This window comes from Cololabis saira, chromosome 15, assembly GCF_033807715.1.
Source record: "Cololabis saira isolate AMF1-May2022 chromosome 15, fColSai1.1, whole genome shotgun sequence".
NCBI classification, from domain to species: Eukaryota; Metazoa; Chordata; class Actinopteri; order Beloniformes; family Belonidae; genus Cololabis; species Cololabis saira.
The window spans coordinates 27,676,000-27,698,835 of NC_084601.1; the positions used below are offsets into that span (position 1 = coordinate 27,676,000).

A 22,836-nucleotide genomic window follows, 5' to 3' on the forward strand; every position below is an offset into this window, starting at 1 on the left:
ACACGTTTAGCATGGCAGTGAAGGAGGCTAAACGACTGTACTCTGAGAAGCTCCAATACCAGTTCTCAGTCAACGACTCTGCGTTTGTCTGGAAGGGGCTCAGGCAGATCACCAACAACAAGCCTAAAGCCCTGCACTCCATCAACGACCAACACCTAGCCAACAACCTGAATGTGTTCATGGGTTCTAAAGCCACTATGAAAGAGGGACAGTCCATCCACCACACCACCTCCCAGCTCCAGCTCATCACCCCCCGCCCGCCTCAGTGACGACTGAAAAATGCGCACTACGCGGATCAGGTGTTTCCAGTGTTCACAGACATTTTCAACACCTCACTGGAGACATACCATGTTCCTGCCTGCTTCAAGACCTCCACCATGATCCCTGTTCCCACCATGATCCCTGTTCCCAAGAATCCAAGGACCACAGGACTTAATGACTTCAGACCCATCGCCCTGACTTCTGTGCTTATGAAGTCATTTGAGCGCCTTGTGCTCTCACACCTGAAGGACATCACCATCCCCCTCCTGGACCCTCTGCAGTTTGCCTACAGAGCTTTTACATGATGTAGTTAACCTGGCCCTTCACTTCATTCTCCAGCACCTGGACTCCACAGGAACCTACGCCAGAATCCTGTCTGTGGATTTCAGCTCTGCCTTCAACAACATCACGCTCCAGGACAAGCTCTCCCAGCTAAGTGTGCCAGACTCCACCTGCAGGTGGATCACCATCCTGTCTGACAGGAAGCAGCACGTGAAGCTGAAGAAATTGAACCTGCCAAAGACAATGATGGTGCACTTCTACACAGCTTTCATTGAGTCGATCATCACCTCCTCCATCATCATCTGGTGCACTGCTATACGGCCAAGGACAAGGGAAGGCTGCACCGTGTCATCCGGTCTGCTGAGAAAGTGATCGGCTGCAATCTGCCGTTACTCCTGTATGACTCCAGGAGTCTGAAGCGTGCAGGAAAGATTCTGTCCGACCCCTCCCACCCCAGTCACAACCTCTTTGAGACCCTCCCCTCTGGCAGGAGGCTGCGGTCCACCAGGACCAAAACCTCATGCCACAAAAACAGTTTTTTTCCCCATCTGCCACTAGCCTTATTAACCAGGCCCGGAACCCACCCTGATACTCTACCTCTCCCCCACAGCCTACCTCTGTCATGACACTCATTTGCACTCTATGCGTTACATTAACGCTCAGCTCGCACTTTGGAAACTTTCACTGTGATCACCTGCACATTGTTGGACCGCTCTCTCATTCAACTCACTGAATAACTTTACCATGTACATATATATAATTTACCATGTATTTAGAAAAATCTGTTGCACTAACTACGCCAAATTCTGTTTATTGATTTTCACTCTTATAACAAACATACAAAACATACATAAGCTCAAAAACACCCACCCCTCCCCAACCTCCCCCCCAGGGTCCTCAGCAAAAGTACTCAACAGAAAATATGTGAATACATAAAATAACTAGTAATAATAATCAAAAGTAAAGAATAAGATAAAAAAATAAAATAAAATAAAATAAAATAATAATTAATCGTCATCTAATCTTTGTCCATGAGAATCATTGGGCAGATTGTCCATAAAATGTAAAAAGGGTGACCACATGTCATTAAATTCTCCAACTTTACCTCTTAGAATGTATGTTAATTTTTACTAGGTGTGAAGACATCTCTTTTAACCACTGGGTGGAATTAGGACTGTGAACATCCTTCCACTTCAAGGCTATTACCCTTTTTACTTGTAATAAACAAAAATCTATGAGCTTTCTTTTCTTTGCATTTGCACCAAAGTCTTCAGGGTATATATGTAACAGACATAATCTAGGTTCGACAGGAATTACAAGTAACGTACTTGGCAATAAACCTTTTTCTGATTCTGATTCAGATTCTAAAGGATCTCCTGTAGCGGTCTGAAGGTTCCAGTGTAGCAGTCTGAAGGTTCGTCTGTAGCGGTCTGAAGGATCTCACATAATGGTCTGAAGGGTTTACTGTAGCAGTCTGTGTCCTTATTATTATTATTAGCTCAGCTTTGTTAATTTCTCATTTAGGGTTTGGACATGAACTGAACCAAAAGCTGTAAAAGGTAAAATTGGGTATTTTAAAGTGTTAATTAAACTGATGAGGGGTTACCTGCAGTGCACCACCACCGGTCCAGCATCTGGGGGTGTGGAGGCCTTGACCCGGCGCAGGAAAGCCAGCAGACCGGTGGCGTGGTACGGCACGCCATGCTCAGGCCAGGAGGTGAAGTGGAACTGGCAGACCTCATGTTTAGCAGGGTAACCTCTCTAGAAGACAAATTCAGGCAGATTTAATGCAATGTCATTGTTGTGAGTCCAGAAGTCTTTACAGGCGATCAGAAATAGAAACTAAATAAATAATCCTGAAACTGAGTGAGAGCTGGGGACAGAGGCTATGCTTATTTTCAAAATAATAAGAGCATGACTCACCCTCTCCATGGCGAAGGTCCTCACTGTGTATTCTGCCAGAGTTTCTGTCTTCAGCAGAGTTATCTTAATGTCACCATAGAGCTCAGTGTCATCAGGCCAATACTTACAGCACTTCATCTGCAGAAACAAAAAAGTTCCACAGGTTTTCCATATGTTTAGGGCTGATTTATGGCTCTATTCTGAAATCCTTCAAAACACTGGGCATTAGGTGTTTAAAAACCAACATTTCTACCTCTTGTTTGTGACTTAAAGGAAACATATCCAGTCCCCTTTAGGTTTTAAAAGGTCAAACATTTCTGCAGTTTTAATGTACTGATTGAATCATCATTTTTAAAACAAGCCAGCAGTTAAGGCAAATCCAAAGTTAGGCTTCGTCCACAGTAGAGCGGTGTTATTTTACAACATTAAACCTTTATTACGTTTAAACCTGGGGTCACCACTGTTGTGCCACAAAGGGGTGCTGGTTCAGTTATTAAAGAGTTATTAATAATTGTCTTTTGATAATTATTAATAATTAATAAACAAGATTACTTATCAAAATGAATTATCAAAATTAATCATTCAAAACGGGGCACCACCTGACTTATCACGAAAATAATAAATGAACAGCAAAATCTGTCTCAAGGTAACTTTTATTCCCTATGTGCCAGCCTGTTGCCAGGGAGAGGGGGGGATTACAGAATAATGGATGGAATGAGTCAGAGCACAGACCTTTGAGACCATACAACAGGTATAAAATAAACACGAACAACTTCTCTCATTCAACTAAATCAGAATTTATTTACACAAGTGTTAAAAGATAGTGAAACAACACTTGAGATAAATTCAGATGGCTAAACTACACATAAACAACTAACTAACTAAACATTTACACAAACTTCAGATTATATACAGTACACACCAAAAGGATAAATTAGATTGTTGCAGTGTTAAACTATTTTGAAATTAAAATAAAAAAGGTGACAAAATGGGAAGGCGATAATTGAGAGCAGCCTGATAGAAGTCTCCAGAGATCACAATGGATGCACAGGTGTGATGCGCCTGTAACCTGGCAACGGCTAACGTGATGATGGCACATTTATCGTTCGCAGGTAAGACAGGTGACAGCACGGATAGAAAGTCAAGGCAGCAGTTAAACATCATGGTTGCAGAGGTGATCTTCCCCCGACACTGCACCTCTCATCCCACTGTCTCCACATCAGCACTGGCTCGTCCAATTTACGCCATCATAATCTCTCATTTCTTTTGGCGATCAACTGCTAAAATATGTAAACTTCCTTTTCTTCTTGACCTTTTCTCTTGAATATGCTGGACCAGAAATGTTTTTTAAAAACCAAGTTGAAAAAAGGAGAATATTATTATTATATTGATACTCTGGAGCTACAGTAACAGCAGCACCGATTTAGAAATACTCTGTTTTAGTATTAAACAGAGCAGTAGGTTCTACTGTTTTTTAGATTTGATTTTACCATACGGTGATCCCGATCATTTGAGATCTATTTCTCACAAATCTCTTCCTGGGAGGTGATGGTTCCCCACTATCCTTCCAGCTTTCTAAAAACTCGCTGGACAGTTTTTCACCCTGTTTTAGTAATTTCAGCAGCTTCTTAGACGTTTTCTTTGCTCGACACCAATAATCTAACCCTTTTGAAATAGATGAGCAGGCAGAGCACATGTGGAAGTGCCTGACAGAGATCTGTTCTGATGTGGAGTTGAAGTGATAATGTGGAGGTACATTGTTTTAAAAAAATTTAAAATGCATTTTAAAAATCCGATTTCACTTGTGTGGAATTCTTCTTGACACATTTACACAGCCACATCTCACACTTTAAAAACAGAACATTTGGTGCTGTGCTCAGTGTGAACCTCGTGGATGCAGCTGAAGGAGAAATAGTTCCCATACAAGTACACAATATTCCATTACTGGCTTTCATATGCATCAAAGCGCTGACCTTGGAGCATCGCTACCAAAGCAAAAGATGATCACTCATGATCAGACGGCAGCAGACCCCCCACCCCTAACAAAACTACAGTGGATGCTAGAGGAAGTTCCAGAATTTCATTCCTTCCATCCATCTTCACAGGTGGCTGAAGAGGTCAGAGAACAAAAAGGAAGGAATCTTACCCTGCCTACCTCCACCAGCTTCGTGATCATGACGATACTGAAGCAGTTCTCCTGCCAAACCATGCGCCAGAAATCGTAGATCATCTCCTGCTTGGGGCCTGTGGAGGTACATAATACAGGTGTAGGTGGAGGAGTGGGAGGAAAAAAGGCAAGGGAGTTGAAGAGGAGAGAGTGAAGAGGATATGGAGGATGGGAAGATAGGACATAAGTCAGAGAAAATAGCAGCAATAACCATCAGTGTGGAGGTGCTGTGTAATCCTTGCCAGGGAATGAAGTAACAATGTGTCACTCATGAACTACTGCCCGCGCTCGCTCCTAATACCACACAGGAATGTAATTTCAATACACCCACAAATCCTCAGCTGTTGTGCAAACAAGCTCTAGAGTTGCCTTTCCCTGGAACCAGCGGCTGGCACAAATCACGACACCCAACAAAAGATGACACTTCCATTTATTTCAATCCACTGTGGCATTGATATTTAACACACAACCCTTCTTTTTACGGACAAATGCACAAAGTAGCCTTTTGGTTCAACCCTGTTGTTTTAAATTTTTTAATTAGAACATTAACATCCACAAATGTTTATAAAATCTACTACGTGTTACATGTGCTGGAAAGCTCATCGGTGATTAAAAACACGTCAGAGATCACATCCATGCAAACCTTGATCCCAGCTTGACTTATTTTGGGGAATTCTGAAGTGCAGTTGTTCACACACTGAGTACTACGTTTTAGTAACATCAATGCACTGACAGTGTTTTGGTTTTGTTTCTTTTGAAATTTTGAAAATGAATCCACACGTTTGTGAATGATGATCCTTGAAAGAGCGGTGGGCAGATTCACCTCTGTCTGCTTTTTCTGTTTCACTGGTATCTCCTCAACATCGAGTGATGTTGCCAGTGTTGCCACTGATTACTCCTTTAAAAAGTAACTTAGTTACTTTACAGATTAATTGATTTTAAAAGTAACTAAGTTAGATTACAAGTTACTTTATTAGTAACATTCAGGAGCTGCCGACAACACCCCCGCCGCCTCAACATAAAAATGACAACCGGTTTTGCCAACACTCACTTTATTAGAAGTGCATTTTACATGGTACAACAATGTACCATATATCTAAATAAAATAATAAAACTTAAATAACTAAAATAATAAAACGTCATGTTTTTGTAACTAGATAGAATTTTGCTGCCACCAGCACATAGTGTTCAGCGAACTTTAATATTGCCATCTTTAGCTGACAAAAAGTCAAAATAGTGTCTGTATTTCCAGCTCGAAAATGCGAACCTCTCTTCCCCCTCCTGCATTTTTGTTTGTGTCGCCTGGCTGTCGCAACCTGACTTGTCGCATAGTTATGACTTCTGTTACTGCCAGCCCTGTCCCTTTAAGGCGGTGGCTGTGTCTGTGTCTGTGTCTGTGTGTGTGTGACGCAGTGGGTGCAGCGGAGTTATGAGAGAGAGACCAGATGCCGGTGTGAGCGTGTGGAAGACCGCTACAAGTTTTCAGTTACTTTCAGTGTCCACCGTTAGTATTAAGTTGTCGGCCCTCAAGTATTTTCTTTTGCTCTTTGCAAAGATTTAATAAATGTGCGGTGTCGCACGGACAGTATTTTTCCTTCGTCCCTTTTCCTTCACTTTCCCCGGACCCCGTAACTAGTCACCAGCTCTTCCAACTACGGTTCGGAGATAGAGACGCAAGAAGAAAGCACATATATATTTTTTACTATTAATGACAAAAAATAACGCACAGTGACTTGGATAAGTACAGTAACTTTAATCTGATTACTGGTTTGGAAATAGTAACGCGTTAGATTACTTGTTACAGAAAAAAGCGATCAGATTAGAGTAACACGTTACTAGGTAACGCGTTACCGGCATCACTGAATGTTGCCTTTCACAGGACTGACCAATCATCACTGAAACACTTTATAATTCGCCTGCACACCAGCAGGCTTGAGTGCACTCAAGATGAACTTCAGGTTGTGTTCCTGCTTGGTGTGATCCGTTTCAGCCAGTTCAGACAGAGGTCAGAACACAGAACACAACTACAATCTGGGATCTCATGATTTAGGATATGGAATTAAGCACAGACGTTAAACGAAGAAATCATTTAAAACATTTCAAAGACTCTTTTTAAAAAAGTATGCATATTGTTTTCTTTTTTTTTTTTATCTCCAAAGAAAATCAAATACAGCAAAACGTGCAGCACTGCTGATTTTTACAGCTTTATTCCTTCACAATTCAATCAAGAAAAACTACATGCCCCACGGCGAACATGTGAAGAGGATCTGAGGCAGAGGAAGAATTACATACTTGCATACCAAGAACAGGACATCTGCAGCGTTCTTCTTTCACAACAGTCTGAATCATTCTGGTATCGACTGCATTCAACGCAAAGTGCACGACCCGTGCATGTTTCCCTGCACAACATTCAGGAGTGGACAGCTCTGCCTGCCTTTGCAGGGTCACTCACAGCCCCCCTTGCCCCCACCATGACTGTTTGTGTGAGTATCACTGATATGAGTGGTTAATTTTTCAACAGCAGGAGAAGCACATTAATGCATCGCCGGAGGGATGGGGCTCAGAGTCAGGAGATGATGAATCTTCCCAGCAGCTGCGTGAATCTGTATGCATAGCACAACAGGCGGCTGCTTCTGAGCGGGCTTTTTGGAGTCCCCCCACCCCCCTCAGTCACTCATCTCTGGACATAATAGAGCATCACCCTAGGGCACCTGCCGCTTGCTGCAGGCGCACAGCTGCCGTAAATCTCATCTAAGATGCAACAAATCAACCTGAACCTGCTGGCTCGGCCGATAACCTCCAGGGTTCACATCACACACGCCGGCAGAGTTGTAATGCTCAGAGTGTCTTACGGTGCAGTGATGCAGCCAGTTCAGGGTGTGCTGACACTCGGCAGTGCATTATCAAGGAAGCCACGAATAACTGATATATTCATGTGCAAAAGTTACACACCGTCTTTTATCTTCATGTTTTTTGTGTAATACAATTAAAATGACCTGATTGTAGTGGATCTTAGTAACAAAAGGAAAAAAATTGACAAGCTTAAGTTCATTGAGGTTTTGCTGATTGGATTATACACAGCTCTTTTAAAGTCCCACCAGAGCATTTCGGTTGGACTGAGGTCTGGACTTTGACTAGATTTTTCCGAACCCTTGAATCGTTTCTTATTATCACAACCCAGTTTTGACCGAGTTCAAGCTGTCTTACAGAAGTGCTAAAATTTAAAAGGAATACTCATGTATTTAGAGGAGTTGATGGTCAACCTAATGACTGCATGCTGCCCCAGGTCCTGCAGCTGCAAAAGAACCCAATTATCACCCTTCCCATTGCCATGTTTGACAGTATTAAATGTTTTGTAAAGAAAATGCTTTTTGGTTTTTGGCAGACATGACAGTGGCCCCCCTTTAAGCATGTCAGGGGGGACACCTGAATATTGCAGAACAGCCAATGGCCCAAAGGTCCACACATAGAGGTCTTCACACCTCATCATCATTTTCTCAAAAGTTGACAATGAAGAACGCCTGGCAGCATGTTTCTAATCATTTCACTTAATAACGAGAGTGGAAATTAAAGTAAGATGAATCTGAAGCACTTCAGCTCATAAGAACAATATTAACCAACAGCATCTTGTAAATGGAAAGGGGCACAAGTTCAATTCTATACAAGCCGGAAATAAAAAAGGAAAAGTGCCACAAAAATAATGTTCTTTAGCAATTTTCCAGAAACAGTTTTTCCTAATGAAGACTTTTTTTAAGTAATCTTCAAAGTATCCCTGAAGAAAATATGTTTATTCTCTCGCTCCACAAAACCAGCTCTGCAGACTGCTTAATTTTAGCCACCTTGATGCATGAATTATTAAAACCGTGTATACAATTTTCAAAAACGGGGGAAAAAAATTCATGCAGCCACTCGAGGGACCAATAAATCACAGCCTCCCAAGATCAATATTTGCCCCTATCCTTTGCACGACTGGTGTCACTTTTGTAAGGTTTTCTTGCTCTAGTGGCCTTTATTGAGAGTAATGAGACAGGAAGTGGGGGCAGAGAGCGATGACACCCAGATGGGGGCCACAGGCTGGGACACAAGGACTGCAGCCTCCGTACACTGGGTGACTGCTCAGTCACCTCAACCATCTGGAACCCCAGATTATGCTCATTTCCCTCAGTGTCACTACCTGCTACTTCTTTATACTTATGAAGTATCCAGGTCAAGACTGGTCCTAGGGCGTCTCTACAATTAACTGGAAGGCAGTGCATCATTAGAGGGAATACAGAAAAATAAATACACGTCAAAGCTCCAGACGGGAATGAGAGGGAAGGAAAGCAAGTGTGACAGAGGCCCGTGGACTTGAGAAAGGGAGAATACTGCTGTTACCGTATCTCTACTGGGCAGACAGTCTAAATAATGTCTAATCTACCGTTTACAATAGATTGTAAACGTGTTGGCTGACCCAACTTGCACTTTTTTTCTTTCCATCTCCCACCCTCTACCCTTCTAGTTGAACCTCCTCTAGAAGTAATCATTTCAAACAAGCTCTTTCAGAGTAAGGGTTGGGTATCTCTGGATCAGACCTGAACAATATTAAGAAGAAGTTTGACCATTACTCTTTACAGAACCGCTTCAGAAGCATTTGTAGGAAACGGGTACAGAAAATGGATGGATGGATGGATGGATGGATGGATGGATGAATGGGTGTCCATTGTCTGAACCTTGGTTTGGGGCTCTTTGCTGCTGGGCCTATCCGGGTGACTCCTTTTTGGGGGGTTCCCGTGTTCTGGGGACCCCGCTTTCGTCGGGGCGGGTGCGCCTGCCTGCGTCGACGGTCGAGGTGGCCCCGTCTCTTTGGGTAGGCTGGCCTCTCGCCGGGTGGGGGTCGTTGACCTGGAGGGTGTGGACCTCCTGGCCGCATGATTGGCCCATGCCGGGTGGTTGGTGGCCGGCTGGGTCCCGGTCCATCACCGGGGGTTTCCTGGCTGCCTCCTCCCATGGTCATGGGGGCTCCGCCTGGGGCTTCCCTCTGTCGCCTGCTGGGAGGGGGCGGGTCTTGCTGGCGGGGGATTTCCTCCTGCCCTCTTCTGGTCCTCTGTGGGGCGGCTGGTGGCCTGGGTTCGGGTGCTTCCTTGTCGGCTTCTGGTCTCTTGGGTGGCGGGGTTGTGCCCTCCCTCCTCCACTATAGTTACAGTTCAGGTAAAGCCTTGTTTTCACCTCACACACACAGCTACACATACATACACACCTGCTCACTCATCTACATACTCACTCCGCAGTTGGGGGACAGATAATCGCAGTAGCCTAGCTTGATTCAGTTTCAGGGACCTGAAATGGTTGCTGTTTGTGTCTCTGCCTGTTCCCGTTTGTTTGTTTGTTTGTTTTCTTTATTACAGATTTCAAAGGCTTGTATGAACGTTGTGCGTTTCCCTGTGTTTTTCTCATTTCAGACTAGCAGCGGATGCCACCCATCACGAAATCCCAGACCCCCCCCTTACATACGTTTATATTAATTATATATATATATATATATATATATATATATATATATATATATATATATATATATATATATATATATATATATATATATATATATATATATATGTATATATATATATATAAAATCATATTTGTTATATATTAAATTGATTATATATTAAAATGCATATATATGCTTTAGGTTTTTACCAACTTGGCATTAATATGTATACAGACAAAAAAAAAAAAAAAAAGAAGCATTTATAGTCGTAGAGTAAAAGTGTATGGTCTGATTGGGCTATTCCACACAACTAAAATTATTTTTCTGAAGCCTTTCTGCAGCTGATTTAGTACTGCATCACTTAGTTTCAGTCAGTGGAGAACTATCTTGATATTATCCCGTCGAATATTTTGGTGAAGGTAAGCATGAAGGTAAGCTGGACCCTTTTTGACATAAATACCACACTTTCAGGTTTAACTGTTGTTGCATCCAGCCATCTGTCCATCCAGCAATCTGTCCATCCAGCCATCTGTCTATCCAAACATCTATCCATCCAGCCATCTTTTTGAATTTGCAATTATTTACTTGAATTAAAAATCTACTCTAACTTTGAAAGAACACCTGCATGTACATGTACATGCCTGTACATGCCTGTTTGCATAAAAAGAAAAATGTGACAGAGCAGGATTTTCTGACTTTACCGTAAGTGAGCGACGGGAGGAAAATCACACGTTGATTGCCAAGTGGAAGAAAAAAACACCATGTTAACTGAGTAAACATGACCAGAGCCCACAGGGGATCTTTGGGTACTCATTGGGGAATATAGTGTATCAAACAAACATAAGAGAGACGTGTACCACACATGCAGATGACAGGCAAGGAGACACAACTTCACAGCGCTGTTACAGCCTCTGACAGTTACAGTCCATTATTTTAAGAGCTTTTCTAGCAGTCGAGCGAAGGTGACTCTGTTGGAAATCCAGATGTGTGTGATGCAACAAAGGCTCCCTATTGTTCACACACAAATGTTTCAGGAAAGCTATTTTGATTTATTCATCTGGGCTTCTTTATAAAGAGTGTCACAAACAAACAAACACTCCTGGCTATCACACTGTACACTCACCTTGAGTGGCGATGAAGTGGTTTGATCGCTGGTAACCCTGTGCGACAAAAAGCAGAAAAAAAACAAAGAAAATGAGATATGAGAAGCTTAATTAGTTGAGCACAGAATGAAATGAGACCCAGCGTCTCTGACTGCCATTTCATCCTTTCATCTATTTATTTTCTACAATATTGGCATCAAGTCGTCCCTTTTTCACTTCAGAGCTGGATGTCGTGTCAACGCTGCACTTCATTTCTGTTCTGTGTGAGACTAATGACCATTCTGGATGAATTAATGCTGCTGCTGATGAACTGCTTAAATTGTCACAAAAGGGTACCTGCATATCCTTCTTTTAGAAATATAAATATTGTATTTGCCTAGCAGCGTGAGCCACTAAGATCACATCCTATTACAACCTGTTATGTTCCCCCAAAAAAAACTTTGGATTAGAGTCGAGATACTAACTTTAGCACACAAAACTTGAATTATATTGCAAAGATAAATGCCTTTAATTCAAGTTTACTTTCTCTGAGTCCGGGTATTGCATGCAGAGACAGAGAGGGAGTGAGGAAGAGAGAGAGGCCCTGCATTCAGAGTTTTGCATGCTTACAGCGCAACTGATCAAGGGAAGATTGACGAGTGAAATATCTTCAGCTCTGGGAGTAATTCTACCTGAGTGACACTGACTGATCTGGCTTTCTCCTCTCTACTCTGCTTGGCATTGACACAATTATGATACAGCGAACGCAGCCTGGAAGCCTATTAATGGTGTCCCAGCCCTCCACCAGGCAGAGACTTTGTGCTGAATGCAAAGCAGCCAGTCCCGGTAGGTCCCAGGGACCCGCCTGGCGCTCCGTCTCATCACTCATGGGTGAAATGATTTCAACTGCTGCATTCATCGACATTTGTACAAATACTGTACACCCACCCCCGACCAACCCTCCCACACAGCGGTACACACAAATCCACAACTCAGCCAGGCAGCAACACAAATTACATTCCATAACTGTCATGCTGGAAAAAGAAGTTGAGATGAATGTCCATCACTGTGAAAGACTGCAACAACCCTGATTCCCATGAGCCTCCATTGCCGAGTCTCTCTGGGCCAACCGGTTCCCTGTCTGTCACCTTGGCAACCATATTTTCCAATAGCATGCAAGCAGAAAAATATTAAGGGATGCAAATTCATAGTGGCTTGTAAAGGAAGAAAACTCATGCACAGCTGTATACGATACGGAAAGCCTTTTGGCTTTATCAGACAGAAGGGAAAACAAGTTCATTTAATTTCCTCTTACAAATTTGTCTCGCTCCAACTACAACGGGCTGATAAGGAAAATCTAACCTTGGAGTATACAACTATGTAAGAGTAAGTATGACTAAGTATGACACTCAGCAATCAGCTGTAATGTTTTTTTATCTAGCTCAGTTGTGTTTTTTAATGTTGTGTTTTGTTGACATGGATGGCCTTGATGTCTCGTATGTCTGCTGGTGTCCAGTTCTGTGTCTGGCATTCATTTGCTGCAGGGACGAGTGGTGGAAATTAGCCTCTGGCTACAACCACGCATATTTACACGTGTTCATTAATATGGACGGCCCCTGTTCAACAAATAAAGTCATTTCATTACCTCCGAACTGACCCCAACCTACGCTCCACCCCAGTCCTCTCATCATCACCTACTCAAGTCCTTTCCAACTGCCTGGAGGAGATTAGGGTGTAGATGAGTCACAACTTCCTTCAACTCAACAGTTCCAAAACCGAAGCCATACAAAATGGCACCCCTCACCAGGTCCAGTCATCACCCATAACCACCATCTCCTTCTCCGGTCAAGACATCCCCCTCTCTACCAACGTTACCAACCTCGGTGTGAAGCTGGACCCACAACTTACCTTTGTGAACCACATCAAACAACTGTACAAAACTTGCTTTTTCCACATAAAGAACATATCCAAACTCCGCCCCTTCCTCACTTTCTCTGATGCAGAAAAACTTGTCCACGCCCTAATCTCCTCCAGGCTCGACTACTGTAACAGCCTGCTCATCGGTATCCCCAACAAACACCCCCAAAATCTTAAATTCACTCAGAACTGTTCTGCCCGAACTCTGATGAAAACTCGCAAATACGACCATATCAGCCCTATTCTTCAGAACCTACACTGGCTTCCCATAACCTCAAGAATTAAATTCAAGATCGCCCTCATCACTCACCTCTGCATCTACAGCAATGCCCCTCAATACCTCAAAGACCTCCTGACCCCTCACTCATCCACCCGTAACCTCCGCTCACAAAGCTCAAACCTCCTCTATCAGCCCCCCCACGACTCCATGGGAGACCGAGCCTTCTGCTCCGCTGCCCCCACATCTGGAACTCCCTCCCTGAACACCCACATCTGGAACTCCCTCCCTGAACACCCACATCTGGAACTCCCTCCCTGAACACCCACATCTGGAACTCCCTCCCTGAACACCCACATCTGGAACTCCCTCCCTGAACACCCACATCTGGAACTCCCTCCCTGAACACCTACGTCAACCCCAGTCTGGGGACACTTTTAAAAAGGGGCTTAAAACTTTTTTGTTCAGGAAGGCTTTCCCTGGTCTTTTATAGATGTCTTTATTGTCTCTGTGCTTTTATGCTTTTACTTCTGTTTTTTTTATCTGTCCTGATTTTATTCCTTTTTGTTTATTTAGTTTGCTGGTTTCTTTAGCACTTTGTGATTATTTTATGAAAAGTGCTTTACAATTAAAATGTATTATTATTATTAACTAAATAAATCATATTCATCATGCATCTCAGAATCCAACGTAGCACTCCTGGTGGAATTGGTAATCATGATCTCTGAGAGCAGCTGGAGGTCACAATTAGTTCTTCAACGGAATACATGACTGTCAGAGAACCTGCAGCTTCCTTTGCAGCATTATGGTCATGTTAGGATAACTCAAATCATTCATTGAGGCTGCGTTTAAACGTCAGTGACACGATATGTGGACTGAGGGAACAAGCGCCGTCACCACTGTGTCAACACCAATACAGGTGAAGACATGTAGGATATTTTACCAAAAAAAAAAATGTCCACTTATTTTTATGCCCATAAAATCTAAGAAGACTTTCACTGCAGCAACTGCTAAACCACCCCACTAACCTGAAGTCTTGGTTGGTCCCGGACTTTGTTTGTCTCAATGAAGACAAAGAGAAATTTCAAAAATAAATAGTTACTGAGAAACACAAATGACCAGTTTTTGATATGTGCATTTTCTCCAGTTGGCATGTGGGGAAACGACGTGTAAGTTGAGTTTGGCTATTGATTCAAATAGAAATAGAAAAGCCAGCACTGTTCTCTAAAGATGCAAGTCGACTGAAAGCGGGTGAAGCAGAAGACGTGGTATCTAGACCTATTTCAATCAGCACATTGATACTGTACACCTCCTCAGTCAGTTGCTTCTGCAAAAGTTATCGGCTTTAACAGTGGCCCTGAGTCCAATTCATTAGTAAGGAAGCTGTGAAAGATGCAGCAGAGGATTCTATCCCAGATACTGCTTTCCACAGCACTCTTTGAGGTCAAAAAGGGATAAAATGGAGAAGAAAGAGAAGCCTGTTCACCTGTGCCTACGTCAGTAGTCTTGTTACATTTCCCCTTGAAATTCAATCTTAGACTGCAGGTGCAAATGCATCAATCTGATTCATATATGCTTATTTCCACAAATGAAAGAGGACCGAAGCCGTAGTTTTTATGAACAGAGGTGAAGAGAATATCCAAACCTATGTAGTTTGTTAGGGGCTTCTGAGTCCACTGTCACGTGTGATCTGTGTGGCATAGGAGGTTAAACTGTGGAATTAAGTTAAAACCCTGCAGTGTAAAGTCTGAAACAAATGACAGGCTTTTGGAGCCATGCTGGATGCAAAACTACTCTGGACGTACCACGCATTCAATTGGATGACAGAAAATGATCAGACTATGGCCACTTTGAGTTTATCGTGAATATGAATGCAGGAAAACGCAGGAAGTTTACAGACTTTCTAACATCTGCGGTGGTTAACACTTTTTAATCTTAAATCCTTGAGCAATTTGTTTAGCAAAGTCTGTCAGTTTCCTCTGAATGGACTGGACTGTCTAGCCCCAACACTGTCAGTCTAATCTTCATTTGTTAGGACAACTTAAACACAACGAAAGTTAAAGAGTTTATTTTGTTGTCATTTGTGTTTTTACATGACATGGTAAACTGAAAGCCTGACCAAGGTGGACTGGTATTTGAAAGCACTAACATTTTTTTTTAACACAATACATGATAAAGACCTCCGTCCTTGGTTTTAGCCCCTTAATAATGATATCTTGCAATACTACTGCCTTGCTTGAGCATGCTAAGGAAAAGACACCCCGGGAGAGAGCATGCCGGGGTGTCAAAAACGTTGGTTTTGGGTTTTTTTTCTGGATTATCTACTCAGCATTATGCTTTCTGGTGAGAACAGTTAATTTTGCTGCGACATCTTTTAGTCTGACTTGGCACCACTCTCTCTCTGAGATTCTTGATAAGTATGCACCCTAACCCTGGTGAACTCCTTTAATTTGCATGTGAGTTGTCTTTTTCCTGTTTCAATGTCACTGAATATATTTACAATGCCTCTTGTCGTATGGTATGCATGAATGCGAGCTTTGACCTGAACTCATCTTCTCTCCTCTGTAGCATACCATCATCCCTTCTAAAGCACTGCCTCATAAGCGAGAGCTCCAGGTTAGCATCTGACTAAAAGAGGAAAGAGAGACTGCTGCAGTCAGGATGAAACCATGATGACCTGAGGTGAAAGGGCTCAGTAGCTCAGACAGGACAGGAGGAACTGCTGATGGCCATTGAGGGCTGGTGAGATGGAGAAGGACAGGAGATGGAAAGAGGACCAGCAAGGTACTTACTTCCCTGTTTATCCGAATCTAAGAGATGGCAAAGAATTGGAAACCAGAAGAGTGGAAAAAAGGTAGAGAGAAAGAAGGAAAGTAGGGGAAGAAACAAGAGCTAGTTATTTTGATTAAAAACCAGGACAAGAGGGTAATGAAATGGTTAAAGATAATCTTATACATGAGGAACTGTGGTGAGAATATCATTAAAGAAACTCAAAACCGTGTTTCTACAGCAAAGGCCAACTTCGGTACTGTAGTTGTTCTAAAGATCTTAAACAATCTATGATTTTAGTCCTCAGCATCTTCACTTTGACTGACCAAAAGTGGGTGAAAGGGAAAAAATAACGTTATGGTCTAACCCTGGCCATCCTTCAGATAATACAGACAATATTCAAAACCTGCATCATCTACGGAAGAGTATTAGGGCTATGCAAGAGAAAAAATACTTGAGAGGGGAAGATTTTTTTTTTATTGTGCACTTCAAGAAAAAAGTCGAAATGTCGAGAAAGTGTCGAAATGTCGAGAAAAAAGTCGAAATGTCGAGAATAATGTTGAAATACAATTTTGAGAAAAAAGTTTAAATTTCGTGAATAAAGTCGAAATGTCGAGGAAAAAAGTCGAAATGTTGAGATTAATGTTGAAATACTATTTCAAAAAATTTCGCCTTTTTTCTCAACATTTCAACTTTATTGACGAAATTTTGACTTTTTTCCCAGAATTTCGACTTTTTTCTCAAAATTGTAATTCTACATTAAACTCGACATTTCGACTTTTTTCTCGACATTTCGACTTTTGTCTCGAAGTGCATAATGAAAAAAAATTTTCCTCCTCTAAAATATTATTTAAATTTTTCTCCTGCCTGGCTCTAATACTCTTCCGTAATCATTAGTGAAGTACACAGACAAGATAAATTATCTTCTTCATGGACATAATTACCGTTTGGAATTATGTCCACAAAAGCTTCCGTCAGAGCAAGTCCACAACCATTTTTTAATGTCCAATGTCCTTTTGTTTTGCCATATAAAAACACGATGGATGTTTTTCGTCCTCAGGCTTCATTATGGACTGAGATCATAAAGTCACTGTTTATGACAGCATAAACCTTTTTATAAATTGCTAACAATGTGCATTATAACATCATGTTAAACTGTGTATTTGCCATTAACACACTTTAACCATTTAGGTTTGTTAAGCCTTTTCTCTGGCGTCCCACCGTGATTCCGCAGCCGTGGAACCACATCTGCAGAACAGTCTACCTCCATTAATCCGGTTTGGATTTCAGATTTTTATTAATTAGCACTTCTTTTCTCAGTAGAGTTTGCATTTTAGTCTCAAATCCATTGTCCTGGCTGATATTATTATCAAGCAGCATTGGGATGTAACTGTTCATGATGGTTTTATAAATTTGTTTAATGGCTATATTAGATATGTGCTTTTGTCTGAAGAACTTTGTCTTTGTTTTTGCAGTCTTTTGTTGTAGTATATGAAAAAAGGACATATTGGTTGAATTTAGGAATATCCAAAGATGCTACTGTGTAATAGATGGCTTCATCAGTGTTTTCAGTTCCCACACAAATTCTTTAAAAGTTGGAACACAGAATGCAATGATTTACAAATCTCTTATAGCAAAGTTACTTTGCGATGCCTGCTGTCAGCTGGGGACAGGCTCCAGCAGAGTCCTGGAGGATGGATGGACAGACCATCACCCATTACTCTCATTATTTTTCTCAAAAACTGTTCGTTGTGATGCAACATTTAGACTAACATTAGCATCACACTTTTATCCTAAAGTTTCATCGTGCCAACATCACCACTCTGTGCCACGAGATGGTTTAATGCACTGCCTGTCCAAAAACAGTCACCACCTGGATTGGATAAGCATCCGATTGGATAATTACTGCATACTGTAGATGTTTCAGCTGGTGACAAATTGGTTAATCTTATCTGATGCAATGAGAAGCTTCCCATGTCTTACCCAACCATGTCTGAAGACACATCCTGTGGTTGTGGAAAAAATATGTTAATCTGTTTGAGAAGTGTCAAATAATTGGCATCAAGCAAAGAAAACATCAGAGGAGATTGCTGAAACTACTAAAATAGGGTTAAAAGGTATTCAACCCATTAGTTAAACAGGAAGGATAGAAGGGAAAGATCTGTCTGTCTGTCTGTCTGTCTGTCTGTCTAACTATATATCTAGAATTCATGGTTGTGTTGAACAGTGAAAGTAAAAAAACATTTCCACACGAGCAATAAGACGGGAACTCAAGGGACAAAACAGCTGTGCAGCCTGAAGAGAACCACATATCACTCATCGAATTGGGAAAAACGGCTTCAATTTACTAGGGAGCATAAAGATTGGACTCTGGATCAATGGAGGAAAATAATGTGGTCTGATGATTCCAGATTTACCCACAGTTCCAGAATGATGGACGTATCAGAGTAAGAGGAGAGGCAGGTGAAAGCGATGCTCCCATCTTGTCTAGTGTCTACCGTACTGTTGGGGCCGGTCTATCATCTGGGGTTGCTGCAGTCGGTCAGGTCTAGGTTCAGCAAAGTTATGAGGTTATTTCATCAATAGACTCTTATTCCCTGAATGGCAGGATTCATCAGGCTCAAACTGTGAAAGAGTGCCTCAAGGAGAATGAGGCACAATGTTCACACATGGATTGGCCACCACAGAGTCCAGACCTTAACCTCATTGAGAATCTTTGAGGGAAGCACTGTACACAGGGGTCCGATGCAACGGTGCCATGTCGTGTCATAATCTAGACCCTCCAGAAAAACGCGGGCAAAAATCCTTGATTCTGCGGGCTAAAATAATTGATTATGCGGGCTAAAATCATTTATTATGCGATTAAATGTGCAGGTTTTTTATGTGCTTTTATGCAGTGAAATTGCGGAATATGCTGGAAGTTGCGGAATATGCGGGAAGTCGTGGAATATGCGAAAAGTTGCAAAATATGCAAAATATGCAGGAAGTTGCGGATTCGGCGCTGAGCTCTTCCCTCTTCGCTCGCCGCTACTCATCATCATCATCATCATCATCGTTTAGGCTATTAGGCAGGTGGAGAGGAGAGGGGCGGTGGCGGCCCGGAGGCCGGTCCCCGCCTGGTCTCTCCCCTCCAGCCCGCGGCTCGGTGCTCGGGTGATTGCCGGGCGCACCGGCGCGGTGAGAGGACGAGCCAGAGCTTCGTCACCCCACGCGTCCGCCGCCAAGATCCCCCAAGTGGATGGGAGCGTGCGCAGTGTGCACAGTGTTGCGCGGTCAGCGCGGATCATGAGCCCACGGGCAGCCGCGCCCACCGCGCAAGCGGGGGGCTCGACGGAGACGGCACTCCCTTATCCTCTCACCCCCGCGGGTGAGAGCTGCTGTTTGGGGGGTGGCGGTTTCTGCGAGGGGTGCGGAGGTCCCCGGGCGGGTCCCGCACGTCGCGACCGGGCGTCCCGACATGTCACTCACAACACTCCCCCCTTTTCCAAACTTTATGCGAAAATGTGCGGAAATCAAGCAAGCCCTGCATAATCCCCTCATAATCGCATATTTAGCGCGGACATATGCAATTATCGCGGGAAATATGCGCCCTTTTAGGAATAAATCTATCCCCGCGTAATCTGCGCCATTTGGCTGATTATGCAATGAATTCTGCGATCGCGTAATCGCGTTTTTCTGGAGGGCCTAATAATCAAAGCTAAAGGTGGTCCAACAAAATATTAGACTGTGTGACTTTTTTTTTTTGGACAGGCAGAGTTTGTTAAACCCAACTACTACCATCAGAACACGTGGGCAGCCTTTTAGAGATTAGTGTCAGTTGACGCTCCCTTTGGCTGTATGCTAGTCACAGCTTCTCCGAGTAAGTCCGGAGCCTCTTCCAGCTCAACACTTCCTAGTTCTCAGATTGGCTCAGGGAGGCCTCAGTCAGGACTTGAGCCAATGTTGACTGAGTACTGCCTCAGATCCCGTTTATAGTCCGTCATGTCTCCGACCTGCATCAATTAGCCTAATTGATTTCCAAAGAGATTTCTTTTTAGTACCCTCTATTATTACAGCCTTTTGTGTCCATTTTGTATTCAAAATCAGCTAATATTTTTCATGAAATGATTTCAGGTCTCGCTTTCACCATCTGTAAAATACAGGCATGTGAGATTTGCAAATCATTGCATTCTGTCATGTATATTTCGACTTGTGTTGGGAGTGGGGTTGTGGAATGTGTCTTTCTGTGTAGAACCTCCTCAGCTGTCTGCTCAGCCCCGACCATAATTTATAAGCTCTTCCCCATGATGTGTTATCAAGTCAGCCTTTCCCCATCAGAGAAACAAAAACAACTTGACAGAGATGCTTAGAACAGCAAACGCAAAACCAGAAGCTTCTCTGAATCACAACTGTCAGACAAAAGGGATTTACTGAAGATTTGACACAATAATGTCCTCTCTATCCAACTTTGCAAAAATTCTGTTCACTTCCACGTGAATGAGTGGGCAGGGCAGCCTGCCTTCTGAATTTAACCTTCCAGAAAAGCATTGTTTGATTTATTCCAGCCGTGGGCACTTCGATTAATAATTGGGGTGGTTTGCGAGTGATATGAGACAGAGGTCTTTTGGTGACACGCGGATGGTGCTGTATATGGTACAATTAAAGACCAAAAGGTCCTTGTAGCGTTCACTCTAATAGAACGCTGATGGAGTACTAAACAGAGAAAATTACCCCTCAAAGCACGGTGAGTGCTCACCAGCCCCTTTTGTCCAGTTTATATTTTCTTTTGTTTGGCAGAAAAAGTAGACACAAAGGACCTAATCAAGCATTGAGAGACAACAACAGACAGTGTGTACTTCTGTAGGCTGCCCTGGGAGTCCCTGTGAGCGTTCCCTGCCAGAATTATGAATGGCCGCACTTATAGCCTGAGGGGAAAAAGAGACTGTCCTTCAATATTCAATTCAAAACAACGGGGTCCAGAGTGGACCTCACTGGGGCAAAAACTGCTAGTGGCGGAGGCGAAGCTGGCTGAGATGAGAATATCTGAAAGGTGTTGGAGAGTTGTTCTGGGGCCAGTGCCGTGTCACACAGCCAACACTTTGAGCTCATGGGCTCTTGTAGGATCACTGGACATACTGGGATAAATTCTGACCTGACAGCTGAGATTAGCACAGTGTGGATGTGTGTGGTGAAGGTGAGGTCCTGGCTGAACAACAACAATAAAAATGAAGCAGAGCTGCAGGACGTGACAAGACAGAGAGACAGAGGTCTTACATCGATGTAGTTGGCATTGACGTAATCAGAGCTGGGGTCCGCTAGCAGGGAGTGGAGCTTCACTCTATGACGATCATCTGGAAGGCAGAAAAATACAAGTCTGTACTTTCAATAATTCAACTAGCCAACGTCAGATCTTTTACTTCAGGGATGCTTCTGGATAACGTTCACATTGAGTTGTACTTTTACAGTTTAATCCAGTTGTCACAGGTGTGGTTGATAGGACTCAGTTGCAGGAGACCAGGAGGCAGGAGTTCCAAAAACAGTGATTTATTAAGTTAAACAAAACCGAAAGCGCTGCTGAGCAGGATTGCAAAAAAAAAAAAAAAACAGAATATGAACATTACAAAAAATCTAAAAACCACACCTGAAACGTTGAGGAACAAAACAGTACTGACCAGCAAGGAGCAAGCGAGAGACAAGACAAGATATACACAGAGGGGTTGACGACACACAGGTGCAGACGATCAGGGCAGATGGGAACAAGGGAAGTCAAGACGTAACTGAAACAAAGACACGGGTTTCAAAATAAAACAGGAACTAAATAACAAAACTGTGACACCAGTACTGTTTTTACTTTCATTTTAATATAATATATAATATAAAAGTTCAAATATAAAGAAAACACATATTGTCCCTGGATTAAACAGAGGGTTAAGATGTTTCAGAGTTATAACAAGCAATTTTAAACCCAAATAAGAATGTTTCAAATCTCTGAAATAAAGTTTAACGTCACTTGGTACCTGTAGCGAGTACGCATCTGAAACTCACTTTGACCCGTTGTTTTACATCACCATGCTGAAGTAGGGTAATTATTCCTTTTTTTTTTAATCTATATGTTTATCCAGATTTTCTTTCCCGATTTTTTTTTTTTTTAACCAGCCCCCGTGCTCCTACCTAAGTCAGTCCTGGGCATTGCTCCCTCGACCAACCCCGGGAGGCCCTGCACTGAGCTCAAGTCTCCTCCTTACTGGAGGAGTGAGCAGGCCGCTTTTTTTCACCAGACAGGGTGGGGTTTCTCTGGCCGGACGTAGCGCGTGGAAGGATCACGTTATTCCGGCCGGATCCTCCCCACCCCATCTGGCGCCCCGGTTGGCCAGAGGAGGCATGTATAGCCCAGGACTGTTGCATGTTTTTGTGAGGGTAGCTCACACTAGCTACCTAAGGGAACACGGGGAGAACATGCAAACTCCACACAGAAAGGCCCTTTCGCCAACCCCACCCAGGGTGTGGGCACTGAAGTCATGGGGGAACTAACACGCACTTCAGCACAGCATCCCTGTTGGGAATTGAACCCAGGACGAAGACAAAAACAAACAAACAGGCAAGCAAACAAACAGACAAACAAACAAACAAAAAAGACTTGGTAATGAAAGGGGTACGAATGAAAACATAAGACTTTGGGGAACAAAGATAGACTGAGCATTTGCACTTGGTCAACAAATGTGAGAAAATCAGAGAACTGTTAAGAACAATGATTAGGAAGATTTAAAAGACTGCACACTCTCTTGTGTAG

The 22,836-nt window shown here is 42.9% G+C and overlaps 1 protein-coding gene across 6 annotated transcripts in view; it reads right to left on the reverse strand.

The window, feature by feature from the left end:
- Positions 1-22,836, reverse strand: part of LOC133460559 (receptor-type tyrosine-protein phosphatase U-like) — a 288,319-nt gene that overhangs the window by 30,219 nt on the left and 235,264 nt on the right. For 2 of the 6 annotated variants that reach the window (XM_061741192.1, XM_061741188.1), the window contains 6 exons: positions 21,321-21,397; positions 16,091-16,108; positions 11,206-11,242; positions 4,592-4,689; positions 2,467-2,583; positions 2,150-2,304 (listed from right to left, as the gene is read on the reverse strand). In XM_061741192.1, coding sequence (XP_061597176.1) covers positions 2,150-2,304; positions 2,467-2,583; positions 4,592-4,689; positions 11,206-11,242; positions 16,091-16,108; positions 21,321-21,397 — 502 coding nt within the window. The remainder of the gene's footprint in view (positions 1-2,149; positions 2,305-2,466; positions 2,584-4,591; positions 4,690-11,205; positions 11,243-16,090; positions 16,109-21,320; positions 21,398-22,836) is intronic. The other 4 variants (XM_061741193.1, XM_061741190.1, XM_061741189.1 and 1 more) reach the window with 3 other exon arrangements.